This window comes from Paramacrobiotus metropolitanus, unplaced genomic scaffold (genome assembly GCF_019649055.1).
Source record: "Paramacrobiotus metropolitanus isolate TYO unplaced genomic scaffold, Prichtersi_v1.0 Parri_scaffold0000112, whole genome shotgun sequence".
In the NCBI taxonomy this organism is placed as follows: domain Eukaryota; kingdom Metazoa; phylum Tardigrada; class Eutardigrada; order Parachela; family Macrobiotidae; genus Paramacrobiotus; species Paramacrobiotus metropolitanus.
In genome coordinates, this window is record NW_026570332.1 from 1 (window position 1) to 22,334 (window position 22,334).

At 46.4% G+C, this 22,334-nt stretch overlaps 2 protein-coding genes across 2 annotated transcripts; one reads left to right on the forward strand and one right to left on the reverse strand.

Moving 5' to 3' along the window:
• The first annotated feature begins 6,596 nt into the window (after window positions 1-6,596).
• Window positions 6,597-7,142, forward strand: LOC129597967 (uncharacterized). The gene has a single exon (XM_055495682.1). The coding sequence runs from the start codon at window positions 6,597-6,599 to the stop codon at window positions 7,140-7,142; it is 546 nt and encodes a 181-aa protein (XP_055351657.1).
• Window positions 7,143-12,743: 5,601 nt separating this feature from the next.
• Window positions 12,744-19,725, reverse strand: LOC129597968 (atrial natriuretic peptide receptor 1-like). The gene is made up of 16 exons (XM_055495683.1): window positions 19,380-19,725; window positions 18,785-18,809; window positions 18,091-18,404; window positions 17,984-18,027; window positions 17,642-17,680; window positions 17,378-17,455; window positions 16,929-17,063; window positions 16,609-16,851; window positions 16,374-16,527; window positions 15,599-15,674; window positions 15,225-15,441; window positions 14,753-14,935; window positions 14,001-14,584; window positions 13,683-13,902; window positions 12,962-13,090; window positions 12,744-12,764 (listed from the first exon to the last, which is right to left on the reverse strand). Exons 1-16 carry the CDS (start codon window positions 19,723-19,725, stop codon window positions 12,744-12,746), a joined length of 2,808 nt encoding a protein of 935 aa, XP_055351658.1.
• Window positions 19,726-22,334: the final 2,609 nt, after the last annotated feature.

The following is a 22,334-nucleotide window of genomic DNA, read 5'->3' on the forward strand; positions in this document are numbered from 1 at the left end:
AATTGCCCGGACCGGCCGACCCAACGCCTCAACTTGGCACTGGAACGTCGGAGGTCGGAACGCAGGAATGCCCGACCTACGCAGCACAAACAATGCGACTGCGCCGCCCGCCGCAGAAAGCGACGCAGGACGGACCGGCCACGGAGGCTGGACCGGATTGCCGGTGAGAAGAAACTCAACCGAGCAGCCCAGACAAAGGGCCAAGACGCGGAGGACCGGGACGCCGATTCACGCAAAGGGGCAGCAGAAACTACCCTACTGTATCATCCGCACGTACAACGGATAGATACGCTGCAACAATGGCAGCTATCGATCTGACCAGAAGAACCGGGAGGATTCGAGAGAATGGGAACATTCCTTGGAAGTACAGGTACCCGAGTCTACTCTCGGCCCAGGAGGCGGACCTCTTCCAACAACAGCAGAAGCCAGCTAGAACGGTAGCTGGATCTCAGACGTTCGTCAGCCTCGATTATGTGGCGAGTAGGACCGACAGAAGTTTCCATGGAGGAACGGATAGCCGATCAAGTGCGACGGGCAAGCCATAACAAACCGACGGACAGGTCACGAACCGACCAGGAAGTGAGCAAGTGGTCAGCCCAGGCAGAACCCACACAGGTTTCCAGTCTCATTGATTCCCGTCACACCGACTGTACGGGAAGTCACCTTCGAAAAAAGGACTCACAAGAAACCAGACGGTCAGAGCCTGGACACACCAGTCCAGATCGGACCGACGCCCACTATGGCGATGCTCGACACAGGAGCTGAGACTTCGCTGATCGAACAACGATTTGCGAACAAATGACCTGCCGATGCAACCTCTCGGCCATTACACTCGGATACTTGGCGTAGGCGGACAAGTCGCCTTCACCGTAACTCACTGTTGCACCGCACCGGTAACGCTGCAGGGGTTTACGAGCCATCACACTTTCCACGTTCAACCGAGCAACGCGGATATCCCAGTGTTACTTGGATAGCATACCTCCATTCCAGTTCACCTTCGTGCTAACGCCCATTCCTAACCCGGAACGATCTGGAGGAATGACGGTAGTGCAGTCTATCCCGATACCAGAGGCATCGGGCACGGTGAAAGTGAAGCGAGGATAAACCGGCAGCCAGCCGACGGAATCTCCGCCCAACATCTGTCGTGACTGCCGGGATACTAACCGGACTCTAGTCGAAATTACGCTGCACAACGCCATTGAGGCGTACGAAGACCGGATACGTACCGGAAGACTACGTCCGCAAAGCGGATACTGAAGACGGTAGTCAAGTCTATCCCGATACCAGAGGCATCCGCCACGGAAGCGGATGCCCTCTTAAAGATTCAACAGAAGTACCGAACCTGGTTTACGGGAGTTCAACACTTTCTCGACCGACGGACGTTGGAAATGTTGGCCACTCTGCCACAGAACGGGCAGTAACTACGGACCAAATACAGGCAGCACAACGGATGCGAACCTGTAGCCCTCGCCGAGACATCGACGATGAGGCCTGGGAATGGGAAGACAGACGGTCCCAATTCTCCGGCGGTACATGGAATACGGACTTCCAGTACCACGCCCCTGGAGATACCCTGCCAAGAACTAGGCGGAGCACTCTTCAGTTACATGCGACAAGTACAGTTGTACGGAGAATCGTACAACCCTGCGTTTTGGAAACGGTACGGCGAGGACACCTCAATAACAAGGAAGATCCCCGACCGCTACCTCCAACCATGGAACTTCACCGAAGGAAGTGAGTTCGTTAGCAGCCCACCTAAACCGGCTGAAACCACAAATCGGCGAGGCTGACCGACCTGACCGTTGCATAATCTGCAAGACAACATTGATGGAGTCATCCGGACAATAAGACTCATCATGACCTGACTTGGATAGACGGCAGACCGTCGTCACCGGCCCTCCGCAACCTGAACGGAAGGTAAACCAAGCCGGAAGACCAAGCCGGGAGTCAACCAATGGCTGAGCAACATAAGCTCACAGCCATCCGACCTGGAGAAACAGGAAGGAAAGGTCGACCGACCAACAACCAGACGGCCGACCAGGTGCACCGACCACAGTCGGAGAAGGTAGCGTGCCTGACCACAGAAGTCGGACATGGCAACATGACGCTAACCTGAAAAGAGCAAAACTCCGAGGTACAACTCGGATGGCTCGGACGTACAAAGTTCGAGCGATTCACCGAACTCCGATAACCAACCTTCGGAAGATTCCGAGAGGATGATGAGAATTCGACCTGTCAGTACGAAACTGCAGGTCGGATAAACCGCGGAATGACGACTCGAATGACTCGTCGAGGAGGATGAAGAACCGACCTATGACGTCCGGCTAACAAAAGCATTGCGGTCCCTCATCCATACTGAATTCATGGTCGACCCTCCCCCCGGAACAAACCGGACAGGAAAAGCCAGTCGTGCTGAACAACAAGCGGAACTCGAACAACTTCAAATCTTGGGAATTTGGAGGAGGCCAACCGGAGAACACGACCTCCAACCTCCAACCATAGCAGTCCAGCAGTTGTCAACGGACAACCGCCTCGGTTAACTTGCTGACCAGCAGAAGTCGGGCAACCGCGCCCACGAAGGTCCGGATTGCAAAAGTTAACTCGATTACGGAGCTGAACCTGGTCAACAAACATCCACAAGTTTACCATTTGGCATTGGACCCGTTTATTGACTCTAAGCCGCTAGACCGACAAGTCGTCTTTAACAGCGAGCGGTCTCTCTTCCACCATACTCAACGTGTTCTATCAAGGTACGGACGGCCAAACCAATGGACCCGATGAGACCCATCTACTTCTACACTTTACGGCGGAAGCACCGCCTATCCGACCAATAGAAGCTAAGATTGAGATCCGACCTCAGATAGACACGGCCTGGATAAACATCCAGAACATGACCTCAACCAAGGATACTGAAGAAGGCATAAAACTTGGCCATATGCAATACAGCGACATGTTCGAACCGGACATCGACAACCACGTCGAATGGGAACTTCCACTTGGGATTGCCAAGACTTGGCCACCCAAGCCGGAACCAAAGCCATCGCCGAAATTCGAAATTTTCGAGGCGACAGGAGTTAGAAGCTCAACGGAAGTGAAACTCCTACGGGCGATAACCCAAGTACGTCGTAATGGATGTTGCAGTAGCCACCGGACAGAAACTCATGTACCTTGGTGGATCCGACCCCAACGAGACGGAGTCGAAATGATGGATGGCGTAACAAACATGATGGGAGACGATTTACCATCATGGTAGCCAACCACTCACCGTGAGTCACCTTACGAAAGGGTGCCCCATGGGTCGAGTCGAACCGTTCCAAATGACGGACGACCAGAGAATCGAAGAAGCGAGAATACGCTCAGCTCAAGTGGAGGAAGAAGACGCGGAATCCCAGGAGGAGCGACGAAGAATCATCGACTCCATGAACTTCGGTAAGAACTTGACCGACGAGCAACTTGCCCAACTTAAGGCTGTTGCCTGGGAATACCGGACGTCTTCCCGACCTCGAAGAAACCATACGGAGATGTCAAGGTGTAACACACCATCGACGTCCAAGGTGCACAACCGATCAAGATGAACCCCACCAGAACAAGCTGGAAAGGACGAGGAATTCATCCAGAAACATGTGCAGGAGATGCTCGACCAGGGTCATCGAACCTTCATCGGCTGCTTGAGTTTCCCCGTCGTCTTAGCCGCGAAACGGAACGGAGACGGTACGGTTGGAACTCGTTTCTGCATCAACTACATAAAGTTGAATGCAGTAACAAAAAAATAATTACCCGTTACCGAACCCGGACGAGCTACTGGACCAGTGCGCCGGAATGGAGTACTACGGTAAAGTAGACTGTCAGTCCTTTTGGCAAATTCCATGGATGAAAACTCAAGGACTACACAACCTTCGTAACACCGGAGGAATGTGGAGAATTCAACCGTATGCCATTTGGAGTCTGCAACGGACCAGCGACCTTCAGATGCATATGGATAATCACGGCATCAGCCAAGAAAGGCGTGTTTGCATACATTGACGATATCATCTTCTTCGGTAAAACTTTCGAAGATTTCGTCGAGGCTTTCCGAGCGACCCTCGAATGCCTCAGAGATACCGGATTCACCATTAAACCCTCCAAATGTGAGGTCGGAACGGATAAAATGCTGTTCCTCGGACACGTCCTTAGCAAGACGGAGTCAAACCGACGATGAAAAAGTAGCAGCCATAGCTCAACATGATTACCCGAGGACGGAACGCCAACTGAGGTCGTTCCTGGGATTGGCTAACTACTACCGTAAGTTCATCCGAGGATACGCCCAGAAGACATCAAAGATGTACGAGCTCCTACGGAAGGACCAAAACATCAAAAAGGATTGGACGGACGCCCACACGGCTGAGTTCAACGAGATTAAGAAGGCGTTAACAGAAGCGCCTGTACTGGCGAAGTTCGACCCGACGAAAGAGACCGTCATAGAATGTGACGCAAGCGGAGCCGGACTTGGCGCGGTGCTATCCCAGGACGGACATCCGATCGCCTATGCCAGCCGAGTCTTACACGGACCTGAACTCAACTACGGAGTCACAGAATGGGAATGTTTGGCCGTGGTATGGGCAGTGCAAAAATTTAAGCACTACATTGACCATGGACCTTTCACCGTACGAACGGATCACTGAACATTGCAGAATCTGCTCAGATGCGAGTCAAACCGACCTGGCATCAACCCTCGACTAACACGATGGGCACTGGCTCTACAAGGACGGGACATAACCATCAAATACAAGCCAGGAGTATTCTGCGACAATGCGGACGCCTTGTCGAGGTGGCCACTCGAACGGAGTGACGACAAAGATCCACACGAGGAGTTGGATCAGGAGCCTAACTTTGAAGACTTTAAGGACGAAATTAAAGTCTGCACCATACGGACCCTACGACGTCTGAAGGATAACGCATATAAGAAGAAGAAAAGGGATAAGGAAGAACCACCTGAAATCCCATTTCCATCACCTCTTCCTGGGTGTAACGTTATTTCGGACTGGGATGACCTAAGTACCACAGAAGTACGGGTCGTCAACGTACCAGCCCCGAAGACGCCGGAACCTCAACATAACGGACGTCCATCCGGACCGCAAATACAGCGGAAGAGTCGGACAGGTCAGCCCACGGCGAACACTCGTACCGCCCGTGTCAACTAACGCGGAATTGCGAAAGCACAGCTGCGAGACCCGCACCTGAGGAAAATCATCGATGAACTGGAGAACCTGGATAAACTCGACCACAAGTCGAAGTACATCGAGCATTACCAAATGGCTCAGGGACTCCTATATCGATTGAAGACGATTAACGACAAGCTGGAACGGTGCTTTGTCGTACCCCTCTTCATGCGAACGAACATTATACGCTCGCTACACGATGGGAAAACCGGAAACCACTTCGGACGCGATAAGACAGTAGAAGCATTGAAGTTGCGCTACTATTGGGAACGGATGTCAACCGACGTGTTTGAATACATTCGGAAATGCCGACAGTGCATTTTGGCCAACAAGGTCCGACGTCCCCCACCGGGTAAACTCAGAAGATGGAAGTTGGTGGCTTGGTATCGCATCTACGCGGACTTCAAGGGACCTTTACCTCGAACGCAGACGAAAGGATACCAGTACATCGCAGTTGTAACCGACCAGCTGACAAAAGTTCACCATTGCCCAACCAAAACAAACACCGCGAGAATTCGAAAAGTTCTTTCGTAGAAGATGTCCTGCTGAAGTACGGAATGCCGACCTTCATCCACTCGGACCGAGGGACGCACTTCGGCGAAAACATTTGCCAAGGTGAGGATCTTCGGCATCCAACACCACTTGGAACGGCCTATCACCCGGAAGGTCAAGGACAAGTCGAACGGCAAATGCAGACGATATGGGACGGAATACGTAGTTCTGCAACATAAAGGACGGACACCGTTGGCACAGAGCCTTACCATACGTCGTCTGCGGGATGAACAGAGCAGTCCATTACTGACCAAATTTTCACCTTACCATATGCTGTATGGTCGAGAAATGACCATGCCACAGGACTTAGTGGCCGGGACGAACGCACCGGAACAGTATACGGATAGGAACATTACATCAGGCGGATAAAGAACGACTTCAAATGGCCCATGAAATCGCGCATCAACATTGATGAAGCCTTCCAGACAGGAGCGCCGAACACAATAAGAAGAAGTCGTCACCGACCTTCAAACCACGGGATAAGGTAACGGTGGAGTTCCCAACTAAGGACTTCGCCAGGATGGAACGATACGATGGAGAGTGGACGGTCATAAGTTATGTTGGCCCGAACAACCTACTACTCGAAGTGAGGACGGACGTGAAGACACCGTAGCCGTCGACCGAGTGAAACACTTTCCAGCCGACGCACGTCGACCAGTAACTCGGTCATCTCGACAAAAGCCGGATAACGACCTGGGAACCGACCCCACAGAAGGGAAGGCAACCAGTAAGTCGACCAAAAAGCCTGAAGTAACCATCGAGCAATCGGAGAAATCGGACTTGACCGACCAACCTGAAGTAACGGTTAAGAAAAGAGGTCGAGGTCGACCTCGGAAGAAACCGCCGATGGACTTCGAGACACCAGCCTTGCAGGAACTGCAGAAGCAAAATGTGATACCAGACGAACCCGCTGAACCGACCTTGGAGAAACCTAAGGAGTCGGACAACAAGTCCGAAGAACCGGTTCAGCCATCCAACCAACCTGCGGAAGAACCCAAGAAGTCGGTAACTAAGCCGGCCAGGAAGAAGAAGTCGGATAAGACGACCGATCAGGTGGCACCGACCACAGAAGTCGAAGTAGCCGACCCGGCAGTCTCACCGACGAAGCCAAAACGGACTTATAAGAAAAGGACGGTCAAACTAACCGACCAAGCGGCACCGACCACGGAAGTCGAAGTAGCCGACCAGCAGGTCGAACCGCCCAAGCCTAAACGGAAATACGTCAAGAAACCGAAGCTGACAGCACAACAAGTGCTGGAAGAAACTGAAGTCGCAGAAGACGAAGCCCATAAAGAAATTTTCGAAAGAATTTCGGAAGGACTGGCAGACTCGGAGAAACCGGTCAAAACTGCAACACCAAGAAACCTCAAGCAGCAGTCACGACAGAAGTAGTCCCAACTTGAGACACCTAGGAGCGGACATTACGCTCAGAAAAAAAAGAAACTGCGAGGTCGAGAACCGACCCGGCGGAGAACCAGCCTGCCTGAGAAACGGCACCGTCGAGAAACGACGTGGACTTTCGGAATGGATACTTTATTCTTTTGCAGATTCCAGACAGCAGACGTTAACCACGAACAAGCCAGAAATGCCAACCACATAAGTTGGCCGGATTCTTTGGTCGGACCCGGAAACGTGTGGTCAAACCTGGGTATTTCGGTTCTTTCACCGTACCGGTACGTCCCCCAAGGAATCCCCTGGAACGAACTGGGCAACCGACCTCAGCTCCCCAGCATGGCATCAGCAGATCGACAACCACATCTGCTTCACCGGAGCCAACAGACGCCCGGCAAGCTAACAACGCATATCGTGAACCACGTTCTGCTACCAAAGAAAATTACTCCGGCCAACCGACTCCGGAGCGCAGACCGAGAGGATGACGCTAAAATTGTACGGAAAACCGGACTCCGAGCGTTCCCTACAATGTTCGCCTGGCACCCACCGACGGAACCAGGGTAACCGACCAGTAACTTTCGTCACCGCAGACAGCGGTATCTTCTTCGGTTCGGAATGTCACATGGTTCGGCATTGACCACAGAAGTCAAAACCGACCTGCTACGACATGGCATAAGTGACACACCCAAGGCAGGAGCGAAGAACCGGATTCCGCCCAGAAGCCCAATCGACGCACATCGTTAACCGCGAATAACTACCTCAGCCGACCACAGAAGTCGACTACTCCCGAGGTAGCCACCTAAAAAGGAGAATGGCGCAGACCGTGCCATTAAACCACGATTAACTACCTCAGTTGACCACGGAAGTCAACCATTTTCCGAGGTAGAGAACCTTGGACCTCTTTATTACGACTCGGATAACTTAGCCGGCCACAGAAGTCGGTGAAGTTTCAACTTTACATCCGAACGACAAGTCGTACGAAAGGATATACCCAACACAGACCGTGTTGGATAACCACGATCCACTACCTCAGTTGACAACGGAAGTCGACTATTTCCGAGGTAGCTGCCCAGGAAACTTGACCACCGCAGGCCGCGGATCCAACCACGGTCTCCTACTTCACTGCCAACCGAGCAGACCAGCCAACCGAAGCTGACCGGCCTATGGATCAGATCGTGAGCACATTTGTTACCATAGTCGACCACGGAAGTCGACTTGCCCCATGGTAGAACTGCCCGGCCTGCCAACATGGCACATCGTCGACCACGTCTAGCTACCTTAACCGACCACAGAAGTCGGTTATAACGGTAGTCAACCAAAACGGACGCAACAGGATGGCGCGAGCCGTGCCATGGAACCATGATCTACTACCTCGGTCGACAACGGGAGTCGACCATTTCCGAGGTAGCTGTTCAGAAGCCTTAATCGCGATTCGGATAACTTAACCGACCACAGAAGTCGCAGAAAGTTTCAACTCAACATCCGAAGTACAAGTCGTAAATGTTTGTTGAAGCACCCATGGTCGACTCCGGAACCGGAGGGTCAACCAAGCGGACCGCAATAAACACAGCTCGCTACCTTAATCGACCACGGAAGTCGATCTGAATAAGGGTAGTCGATTAGTGAAACGGACCGCAAGCTCGCAGATCATTAACTTCGACCTGCCATGGAAAACCTGGGCAACAGACGCCATGGCAACCACCGAACTCAACGGAACTTGGACCCGTCTAGAGGCAAAGTCCAATGTCACATGGCTCAGCGGGATAACCGACCAACAGCGACTCGGATCCGACCCAGAGTATGCGAGAGGTACGAACCAGACCACCACTCTTGAGAACTTTCCGGGGCTCGGACGAATGCCAAGAGGCCTGAAACGACCTCTCAATGGATGGAGTCAACCATGATGAAGAATCACCGACCTCGGGTTGGACAACATTTTACCCGACCTCAGGTCGGATAAAGCGAAGCCAACCAGACAACAAGTCTGGATATTACCCGGAATCACTCGGATCCTAACAGAGCGGATCGTGTCAACCATCACCTGCTACCTAAGTCGACCACAGAAGTCAATTTTACCAACGGTAGCCGACCTAAGAAATGTTGACACACGACCGACCGACGTCGACCTGATGGAAGCATATGGAACCAAAGAGATTACCTGGTGAAAAGGGACCACATAAGCCCCTTGACGCCGTAATCAACCAGCAGTGCATGCTGAATGGCCAAAAGACGTCATGGAACCGCAAACTTGAAGGAACTCGGATCCGTCCAGAGGCAAAGTCACGGACCCGACCCAGGGCATGATAGAGGCACGAACTCGACCATCGCTCCTTACAACTTTGCGGAGCCCGGATGGACGCCCAGAGGCTTAAACCGACCTCCTGACAGACGGAACCGACCTCGATGAAGATTAACCGACCTCGGGTTGGATAACATTATACCCGACCCCAGGTCGGATAAAGTGAAGTCACCGACAGCAGGTCGGTTATGAGGAGGATTCAACAAAAGCGGACTTGTATGGCTCCACTTTGAGCTCGCATACCGCAACTTACCTCGGTTGAACATGGAATCTGGGAATCACCGACCTCAGGTCGGCCATGGGGAATAACCGACAACAGGTCGGTGGATGGACACACCATGGAAGATTTTCACGGAAAACGATTTCCGGACGGATAGATTCGACCTAAACGACCTTGTGTGGTTCCACTTGGACCTGCAATTATGGAATCATCGACCTCAGGTCGGATAACATTGTAACCGACCTCAGGTCGGACATGTGCGGATAACCGACAACAGGTCGGTGGACGGAAGATTCTAACGGAAAACGACTTCCAAACGGATGAATTCGACCAGAACGAACTTGTATGGTCCCACTCGGACCTACAAAACTGTAACTCGCCTTGGTCGACTAGGAACACAGGATAACCGACCTCGGGTCGGATAACATTATACCCGACCTCAGGTCGGATACAGCGAAGTAACTGACAACAGGTCGGTTACGCCGAAGATTTAATCGAACGGGACTTGTATGGCTCCACTTTGAGCCTGCATACCGTTAAATACCTCGGTTGAACACGGTATCTTGGAATTACCGACCTCAGGTCGGATAACATTGTAACCGACCTCAGGTCGGACACGTGAAGCAACCGACAACAGGTCGGTGGATGGAGTCAGATCGTACCCGACCTCGAGTCGGACATGTGAAGTTACCGACAACAGGTCGGTAGATGGAGAGACTATTGAAGATGTCTACGGAAAACGACTTTCGGACGGATGAAATCGACCTGAGACGCACGATAACTGACCTCAGGTCGGATAACATTGGAACCGACCTCGGGTCAGACGGACCGACAACAGTTCGACAACAGCATGAATGTGGATGAACCGACAACAGGTCGGTAGATGGATACCCTTTAGAAGAACTCCACGGAAAACGATTTCCGAACGGATTATTTTGACCAGAACGACCTCGCATGGTCCCACTTGGACCTGCAAGACTGTAACTCGTCTTGGTCGACCTGGAATATGGAATAACCGACCTCAGGTCGGATAACATTATCACCGACCTCAGGTTGGATAACCGGTTTAACCGACCACAGAAGTCGGCTAATAACACCGGATCATTGAACCGCGTGGAACACCAGCGGGTTACCCGAATTACGACCTTTGAGCGGACCATCACCGACGTCACGTGGTAACCGACCTCAGGTCGCACAACATTACCACCGACCTCAGGTTGGATAACATTATATCCGACCTCAGGTCGGACATCAGAATCACCGAGAACAAGTCTGTGGAAGATGACAAAATTGAAGATTAGAATTAGAAACGACCTCGAAATGGACGAATTCGACTTAACTGGACTTGTTTGGCCCCACATGGGCCTAAATAACACAAGTCACCGAGGTCGACCATGGAGGCGCGTTATCACCGACCTCAGGTCGGATAACATTGTGACCGACCTCAGGTCGGATATCCATCCTAACCGACAACAGGTCGGATGACAACAGTAAATCACTATTGGATGGAAGGAGCAACAAATTCCGACCGGACCTTCGAGCCAGTTCGCATCGGATGAAGTCATAACCAGGCTCGTGGTAGCAGATTTAACGGTTATAACCGACCACATTCTATCGGCATTACCACTTGGCGACCACAGAAGTCGTATGACACAAGTACGGTTTTGCCCGACCTGAACTTTGGAATTCGGAACTTAGCCGGATTCTCTGACCGCTGGTTAACTTACCAGTAGGTCGACCTTGGTCAACCGACCTCGGTCCAATTCCCCCACATAGAGAGGATGCTTCGGCATTCGCAACAGCGACAGTGCCTCTCTCTCCGGAACGGACGGATACGAGTCGGACGTAAATGTAAGCCTTGCTTACCCGACCTCGGACGAATTTACCGGTTACGTTGGGTAACCCGGGAACCGACGCCCCGGACCTGACACACCGGATCGCATTTAGATAGGAGACCCCGTGGAAACTCAAGACCCGTGGACGTCTTCCTAGTCGGAATAAGCCCCCGGACAGATCTCTTTCTAGTATTTTTATACATTTTCTAACAAACGAAATTGTATTTTACTTAGAATCTCTAACCAGATCTGTTTTGCATTACGTTTTGCTCACTGGAATTGTGATTAAACTTTATTACTTTTCTGTTTCGCGCTGTTTAACCGTCATTACATTTTTCTTTTACGCTCTCCGAAGCCAACAGAAGCAAGATGCCGGCCAACAGAAGCATTACCGGTCCAACGAAACGCCCGAGCGGCTTCCAGATTTGCGGCCGTGAGTTGCTTGCCTCTCATGGATCTGGAAGTTAAGGATGGGACGGTCAACAGGACACCGGACTCCCACTGCAAGAGGACGCGTACCGGCGACCCCACATGGGTCGACCGGAGAGGTGCGATGCTGGCGCGGTACTGAGTCGGAGCATCCTCGCAGGAGCTCGGATTCCCGCCCAGAGGCATGTTAGAGGCACGACAGCCTGCGTGGTAGATACGCCACTTTGCGTATGCGTACCAACGCACACATGCTGATTCGCCCTCTCTCGTACGTACGTGAGTGGCTGCACTGCACTCTCCGCCTAGCGGATCTACCGCGGGCGCACTCACTGAGCATACTTGCTCTCGTTCCTCTCACTCGCAGTATGACTCAGCGCCTATACGCTCGCGTTGGATACGAGCCCAGTCTGCGCATCACATTCCACATGTCTTGACGCACGACGTTGCCGCCAGCGCTCTTTCTCTCTCTACATTTGATTACGCGCTAGAACTCGCTCGCAGCAACATGACTTGCTGATTTTCATGCCAGACATTGGCGTCTTTGTTCTTTCTCCCGCAATCACGCGGTATTTTGCTCCCCTTTATTTGTCAATAAAGATCACTGTGAGCTCCCTGCGCTTGCCTGTTATACTACAGTATGCTAAGGAGATATTTTGAAATGTTTTTTTACAGACAATGCCTAAGTAGTAAGTACTCCTGCTTTAATAGAAAACGCATTTCTCAGGGTCTTACATGAACGTTCTGACATATAGGTCAACAGCTATTAAACGTACAACGATTGAGGACTTACAAACAGTAACGGGGAACGAGATTCCCAATTACTCCAGCCGCACACGAACCTGTTAACATAAAATTGGGGCTCATTAATATCACTCACGGCGTACGGGAAAATCGAATCTTCGTGTGATATGCTGCCTGATACAATAGCACAGAATTATGTCATGCACAGTAACATGTTATACTCTTCTGGTTGTAGCAAGTACAGAGCTTTAAACTTTAAACACATGCGAAAATCAGTTAACCAACCAGAATGAACTCCGAAGCGCAGATGTATGTTTTTCTTCTGCATTCCCAGGGTCTCGAAATTCGCTAACAAAGACTTCGCCATATAGCTGATTTCGACGGCATGCGTTGAGCCATTTCGGACCGGAAGTCCACTGGCGACCTATATTAAGCAGCCACAATTAAAATTCACAGCAACAGTCATAAAACTCTTTGTCCGGATCCTATTTGACCATTTTGTTCACAATCGGCATTCTGATGTCGATCTTTATCGTTAATAGTCGTATACGAGTACGAAAGTACTTGTACTGTATTTACGCCGCTACTAAACCTAAACAGGAAGCCAATGCAGAAATCTGGATTACGTGATAATTTTTTTTCACAATGTAAATTATCAGTAAGTACTTTTTAATGTATGTATAAATATAATCTATATTCGTTGCATGACGGGTAAATGCGAACAGTTTATATATGGGGGCTATCGTTTAACTGCAAAATCAGCATTTTCCAACAAATATAATTATTGTCTGCGGTAAATTGACAACAAGATCTGCGGTTTGCACCCACATCAAACAAATCCATATGAACATTTGAATCGTTTTGTACTAAACAATCGACACAGGGTGCGTCGTCCAGGTTCAGTAAAGGCCAATTGCAATTGAAACTTCACTGTATTTCTGTGAAATTATTCCGCTATAGGGGCATTTCATCGTCGACCCGTATTCACAATGCTTCGCAAATAATTTTACTCTTACCATATATGTGTCTCCAATGGTTTCCACTTTGTAAACATCAAACCTTTGAATTTCCGTATCAAAAGCAACATAGATGGTGTTTAAAGTGGCAATGACCGAACCGATGTCTGCTGTAGCCACCCATCCAACAAAGCCCGGCATATCTGAGAAGGATATTGTAACGCAGTCGAAATATTCAGGATTTATCGCGACTTTGTTTCGCAAGCTTTCGACAATGGATCTGCAAACGGTGCATATGCACTATGTACAATATACAGATACGAGGAGCGAATTATACAAAGAACGATCTTTAAACTTAAGACTTAATTAGAATTTTACCGGGGTAGCATTTCCGCCAGTAAACGGTCGGCTTTCGCTTGTTCGGCTTTCAGCTCGGCTGTCCTCGCGCTAACCGATTCTTCCAAAGTTGCCGCATATGCGGTCACTTTGAGGAGGATGGATTCGATGACATTTTTGCTCTGTCGTCCGACCATTCTGTGTAAGGCTATACGAATCTGGGATATATTTTCGTACCTTGTAGTATCAAACGAATCGACAAAGCGTTTAATCGACATATCCGGGTTTGTGTTATTAATCTCCGTATGCCGCTGCAAGTCGTTGTTAGATTGTCTCTCTTGTGGGCTTGGAAAGAAGATGGTTGATACGATTTTTTTCAGAACTGTTATGTCCAGCAGCTGCGTGGCTGAAATGGCCGAAGCATTCCGTAAAGGTAATGCCTTATTATTTCTGCGGTCATTTGTTTTATTCCCTGTGTGTTGCGTCAATGACGGGTTGAGTGTTGTCTTCATTTGTTGAAATCCTAACGATCCGATGGCAACAGTAAAGTGCGAATCCACGAGACACTTCTTTAATGCTAAAAAACCGTGGTACTTGATAGGAGAGGTGTGAATGTATAGTAAACCCTACAAACAAGAGAACATTAATTAGCGTGTACCGGCGCCATAACATTATACAGAGTATATGTGTGAATTTGCTCTAGGGCTCTAGATCTTTGTGTACAGATATATAGTAGGAGCAGTAGGAAAAACGCTTAAATTAACAAGAACGAAATAAGAAGAATAGGACTATACCTCAATAATGTCTGATATTAGGAACGTTTTAAACTCCCAGTCAAAATGCATATCCATTGTTGTTAGCAAACGGTCCAAAGAACCTCTCTGATGCGAAGAAGAAATGGCCCAAGCCATATGACCTTTGCCGCTAATGCACAACCCAATAAATCGGGAAACATTCCTGTGGTCAATTCGAGCCAGCTACAATGCAACCGTTAATACACCTTGTCAACACTGTTATTTTGGACTGGCCACCACGTTATATCGATGACTCACTATACTCTTATATATATATATATATATCTGCATATTTAAAAAGGTGGCTTTATATGTCAACAATTTTACAAATTGCCCATCTTTTTGGTAATTGTTGCTTTTTTATATAGCTTTTTTGTGCCTGAATCCTAATCACGATGAAGTCTAAAATGCACCAACTGAACTGTTTCAGTTTTATAGGTTGGCTAAGTCGTAGTAAGGAGTGCATATATACCGCTGGAAAGAGCCACTGATCGTGTAAGACCGCTACCGGTGCTTCCAAATTGTCCCACTGCATCCTTTTTGCCCACACACTTGTTCCGCGAAATGTGGCAGAACTGGAAAAATTGTCATCGTTGTGTGTCGGAGGAGGGACTGTTTGTTGAGCTGAATCAAAAACTAGTTGTTCGTCCGTAAGCAACCATTGTTGGATGACCTTGCTTTTGGCGTGTCTGAACAGAAAAAATGAGATAGCCGAAGCAAGCCTTTTTCAGCATAAACTGGAGATTACCATGCATATACGGTTTTTTAAAATTTTCCGCTCCTTCACAACTTTCTGCGTTACAATAGAACTGTATAGTAGAGTGTACACCCTATATTTTTACTTACCTTCTAATCATCACACCAACGAAAGCAAGGATGACAAAAACAGCGGCAATCGAGGACCCGATTGGCGTCCAGTAATCTGATGATAGAAAAAGAATATGTTAATTTGGATTAGTGGGATTAGTTGAGAATAAAAAAGAAAACTTAATTGTTGTTGGCATTGTTCAATGCAGGATGCTACGATATACCGATTTTTTCAGGCACATACTTAATTATACCATTTACTATCAGTATCAACGGGGATTCAACGTTTTCGTTAAATATAAAAAGCTTGTGGTTTACCATACTAATTCCATACTAATTGCAACCACAAAGTTCGGAAAATTAAAGTTTTTGTTTCCCGACATGGTATCACTTCTTCTTAAATAGCATTTGCTAGACGTGTCCTTCTAAAGCGAAATGCGAAAGAAAAACTAATTTTTGCTAGCAAAGCCGATGTTGCAACTTGTAAGTACCGGAAACCACTCACGCACTGGAGGATTTGTTGAAGTTTATTAATTTTAGAAATTTTGAGTGGTATCTGCACCTGGGTCCGAATTTTGAATATTTTCGCACTAATTCACAAGAATGATGAACGAGGTTTTCACAAAGCCACATGCTATCAAGCAAAATCTAAATTAAGGTAAACATTAGCTTTTACTTCCTAACATAATGCTGTGTATACATTATATTAGGAATTAAAATCAAATGTTTTACGACTTACTTGTTAGTGTATATAAAGAGTTATCATGTTTTGCAGTACTACCCTATTTAATGTTGGAATTTATAAGTTGCATACCGTTTTGATGCGAGCAAATGCCCTCTGCCCCAGAAAAGCCGCATAGCGGTATATCCGGTGGAGGGAATGCAACTGGAAAGGGCCAGTTATTCGATAGACTATAATTCACAACTGGACGTAAAATATCCAGCGCAGGATCGTACCACATGAATAACTAAAATGATAAAAACAAAGATATTGGGAACATTTTGTGCATTTAATAGTTTGCTTTCCGCAAATCGTAAGTTTTCATTACCTGCATTTTTTTAGTATTGTTGTTAAAGCCGTAAATGTCCATCGCTAAATTCCGTGATCCATCAGCTGTTACTCGAGATATTCCCGTCGTCAGGTTTAGGTCATGATTTATCAAACGACGGGCCAGTTTTTTCCCGCTGCAGTGAAAGGTATCCGCACCAACCTCCGCCAGAGTCTGATTTACAGCCCATGCCAACATTTCTACGCTGTCATAAGAAGCCGCCACCGAAAAAAGGTCAAAGGGCTGAAATTATAATTGATCGGCATTTACACTTATTAAATTTTTACAATATACATTATTGTGAATTTTTAATTCCCAACCTGAATTCCTAATTCGTAGCGTGTACCGTAATCTTTAAGCGTTTTCCGCGCAATGTCACCGTTTAAAGCAAGACTGTCTACTGCATGTGCCGGTCTGCTTGTAAAATATATCACGGATCGGAAAATCAGCATATCCTGCAAAACATAGTCACGAGTATAATGAATTTACACTTACGTAAGAGCAGGTGGCAAAGCGCACTCTGTTTACTCTCCGGATTGTCTTAAAAGTTTCAATCGATCGGGATAACTTGAAAATACTGCATTATTCCATAATTATATAATATATGCATACAAATAATATTTGTATGCATATATGGAAATAACGCAACATTTCCAATACGCAATATAAGTTTTTGACCTTATGATGGTTGGATTACTTACATATTATGTAAGTTATCCAACAACCATAAGGTCAAAAACTTTGGTGACAGTTACCGGCATACGCATACCGAAGTGGACGTTGGATCGTCGAAAAGGCTTGCAGCGCCGTATATCGCTTGTTGTGTGGCTTCTATCACAATGAATACCTACACAATTACATTCGTAGTACCACAAACAAATGAGATCGTTGAAAGCATACAATATAATTTATTTTCGTACTCAAAAACAACCAGTCAGAATTGTAAACGATTCAAAATTTAAAATCTTTTATTTTTGTTTCACTTTAACTAGCTTTCTGCTCTAGAGGATTGCACTATTATCAGCGTACTTACGTAATCCCCTGATCCCATGCCCATTGGATATGCTACTCTCTAAAGATTGAAGAAGTGTTTTTGTTATAAATCTGGTTTTTTTAGTACTCAGTTTGCACTTACGTGAGGATACTTATTAAAGGCTTTACGAAAACTCTCTAAATGCGAAATATACTTGGTACTATGAAATATAAAGTATGAATTCCACAATAAATTACACTAACCAACAGTAATAATTAAATTAATAGTACACGCATCAAAGCAAGGTATACCGTAATAATAGCTACACAAAGCTACAATTCCAGTTGCGGATAGGTCTCAACAGCAATATGTATTCATAAAAATCTTACAAAAGTCACGTACCAGAATTTTGATCATCACAGGGATTACGGTGAAAAATATTATAACTGAAATCAGGAATCAACGTTACTTAACAAATGTAATTACGTATTCTGGGCTGACCAACCTACTTCGGCTCCGTTTTTTGGCGGTACGTAGCACAACTTCCCAAAGACTTGAATTTCCTTGGCCGTCAAATTTCAGTACATCCGCAGCGATGGGGGATTCCCCCGGCGACGCGCGGGCACACTCCATTTTGAGAGCATTGGCCATATCGGTGTAGTAGCTCGGTGCAGCCGTAGTGTCCAGCAGCGCCGAAACATGAAGCCAGTTTTGCCGACGGAGAAGTTTTATGATTACCAACACAACTCCGTAATAGGTTCCGCTGAGAGCAATAGCGGTCGGACTTGCTCCAGGTGAAAGATAATTCCGATCCACCCAGCCACTGAAGAACAACTGCACATGCACTGCACAGAACTCGTGTGGAGTTGCATTTTAATTATGAAAATCAATGATTTTAAGAGCAATTCAGCTTGCCCATCAAAATAAATCGAAAGCCTTGTTGAAATCCGGAATTAATCAAAGTAATCTATACTTTATACTTCACAAATAACCTGTGTTAGAAAAGACATGGCTAAAGGGCATTTTCCGGTATTTTGTAATATTACAACGATGCTCTAAAAATCTAACTCAAATTGTTTATTCAGCGCTTCGAGGGAGCTGACGGCATATGACGTGGATGCAGATTGACATAACAAAATTGTTGAAATTTAAAAGCATGTAACAATTAAACAGCTGCATTTTTAAAAACAGTACTAAACTCACTTTGTGAAAATCAGCGTATCCCATCCTGAAAAAGGTATGAATAATGCAGTACATACTGATCAGTGTTGCTCACTGTAATTTGGCATGATTCTTACAAGGACATTGGCATCTACGTGCACGACTGGAAATCATTTAAGTAATTTTTCCAAAAGGCAATACAATCTAACGTAGCAAACATGTTATACAATTGTATGTATGTTATCAATTACCCGACGCCAAGTAGGTCAGTTCAGCAAGACCACCACAACCTAAAAGTACACATGACCTTTATTATTATTATTACATCAGGAGCAGACAATTCTCTAAACGGGACTTCAACGTCTGGTCGGTACAAAAAACAATTGCTAAGACAGATCAACGGTTCGGACAACAAATTTGAAAAATCCCCCACCATCAACACTGAGTATCTGCATGTTAACTTTTTGTATGCGCTTAAAAATATTCTTTAGTCGCATGGCCAGCGTGCCTTCTCCGATCTTCTTTTTCGCCATATTTAGTGCACATAATACTTTTTAAAGAGATGCATCAAATATGTGTAACAACAGGAATCTAGCAAGTGAAAGTGCGTTTAGCTTGCAAATTAAACAGTCCTTACTTGCTCCGATTAAACCAATGCAGTAATTTCTCGCATGCCCATAATAATAATCCGCCACAATTGCAGGCATGGTAGCCGAGGCGTCAGCGCATGTTTTATCCGATTTTTCAAATAGTGTCGCCAAAGATATATTTAGAAACTCCGCGTATTCATGATTGACCTTTTGCAGGGCTAAGGTTAAAGCGCTTCCGGTAAATGGCAAAGAAATCGTGCTGGGCACATTATATGGTAAAAACGAAACTAACTGCACATTCAGGGGCGCAAGTGAAACCAATACTGTGTGTTTTGGATGCAAATCAAACAGAATGGTTATCAAAACCCCAAGAAGAAGTAGGAGGAGATGCATGTTGATCCCGCAAAATTAAAAAAATATAATAATCAAAGTCACAAAGAAATCGTACTGCGGCTACGGTTATTCACGAGATACGCACATCAGAGCGACTTACTCCGTTTCTGTTTTCAGAAAATAATTGCTCATGTCTATGAATTATTTCAAAAACTATAATATGATGGTTAAATAGTGTATAAAATATGCACAATGTACAGAATATATATACTGTATGTGATGATATAAGGACGCTGCCATTGAGTAAAATAATAAGCGTGCAAACGTACAAACGAAACGTAGAAACGCTTACACTGCAGTCGGCATTGCATATAATTTTGAACAGCTTTGAGCAGTAATAAGTAACATTGTTTGATTAGTACTAGTAACTTTACAATGAGATAATTTAACTACAATACTTCTGTGCTTAGTACGTAGCAGCTGCAACGTCAAGCTTCGGGATTAATATTTACTTCTCTGAGAAGTCGATTTTAACGCGCACAATCGCACATATCTGTACAGTCCGACCGAACCAGGAGGCGGACCAGATCGACTATTCCGTTCAAGGCGGAAACAACAACAGCACGATGTCAAATGGATTGCAGGGGATGATGCCACCGTGTTCGATATAAGGCTATTGTACATGTTTCCTGTGCGACTGTCACGGATTTCGGGGTACGCGAATACGCCGGAAGTAAAACGGTGGCTTAAGCCTGTCCGCCGTCCGGTGTGCAGTGACGAATCAAAAATCAAAACGTGCGCCGGCCCACGCTTTGGAGGTTTCAAAAAGATTCGTATTTCGAGATACGAGTACTCTACGCTCTGCACCTTCATATCCATTCAGATTTCGAACCTGTTCCATGAAAGGTACGTACCGTTTGTGACTGTACATGTAGCACCTGGACTTGCGCATGTGAGTGGGATAATTAAGATTTATTTACTGACCAATGAAATTTCTCTCTTTTTAAGACCTGGGTCTTAGCAATATAAAATATGCAGTAATTGTAATTACGTACATATGCCAATATGCATAATTTAAGTACAGTCATACAAATACAATACAACAACCACACTGATTTACCCAAAAAGTAAAAACCTACCCTGCACGATTCCATGAAATGACAATGTGTAGCGCAAGGAATGCTTTACTGTTGTAGCTCTATGCTTTGATTGCTTTCACAGCTAACCGTAAGAAGAGAGAATAATGATCCCACGGTCCCATTCGTGATTCTCGCTGGGACTACAGACTGGCAGTGTGTCATTTTGACGTCACTAACAAACAGGGATTTCACGGTGCGGCAACAGGGGGTTTACGCATTCGTTCTGTTTCTGTTTGTGTGCTGTTATATGGGAGGTGGTGCAATACCGTGGCCATAGCACTGGCGCTTAATTTAAGAAAACTGTTAATATTTTTATAACACATTTGCCCCCTCCATTGCAGAGGATAGTTTTCTGTAAATTTTGATGCATCTGCGCAGTTAACAAACAGCACCGTCTGCGTACGCGCCCTGTTCAAGGAGTGCGGGATTAGCACTTGTTCTTATGGGCCTACGATGACTTCCCGGCGTAGCTTAGGCGTACTGCTCCCAACCGCCACAGGGCGCCATCCGGGCGAGAATCGTCAATTGCAAACGATCTTAAGTCTATAATACAAATAGAACATTTCTTTCCAAATAGAACATAATATAATACAAATAGAACATAATATGGAAAGAAATGTTCTATTTGTATTAAATACAAATAGAACATTTCTTTCCATACAGATTAATAAATAAATACATGGAGCTAGAATCAGTAGAATGAGTAAAGTACTCACAGTTCGAAAAATATCAAAATGGCATTATGCATACTGCTATGGACTATTCTGTTATTACAGGAATGAAAAAATGGCAATGTCTTCGCTTTATATTTATTAGCAATAGCATTATGTTATCAGCAATAGCATTATGTGTTTATTTGATTAAATGTAAATGCAGTATCGCTAAATTTTGCTCCGCGTCTAGTACTCTGTAGTAGTCTGTACAGTCCACATATGCAAGTAGTTGCCGACAATTCACTCCGACAAAAAGGGGCGCTTTCCGGTGCGGTTATGGAAACTGTCAGACGCATGCGGTTAACTTCTTGCAAAAATACGAGTACGACGAGTGCACAATAATATTGTGCAGAAGTGGCGTCTTACTTGATTTTATTCGTGATTTACAGTTATTGAGTGGATTCTCAGAGTGACAACGTAATAGAGAATACACAGCATTAGATAAAATAAATGTTTCTCTGTTTCTTCTTCAGGATAATGCACTAGGAGCCCCTGCGGTTAACATAACCGCCTATGACAAATCCTCCATAGGCGGCTATGCTAGCCGTACAGGCTAACAGTGCATAACCCTGAAAGAAAAACAAAAAAGAATTTATTTTACCTAATACTGTGTATTATTCTGCATTTTTCAAGACTATACATAAAAATTTAATGCAGGAATGAACAAAGTTATGAATTTTCAAAGATTTACGTTAAAACAGCCTGTGGCATGGGCCACCGCACGCGTGTTTCTGTTACGTTGTCACTTAACAACTGGAGGGTCCACAGATGGTGCAATGGCTGTAAACTCACGAATAAAATCAAGTAAGACGCCACT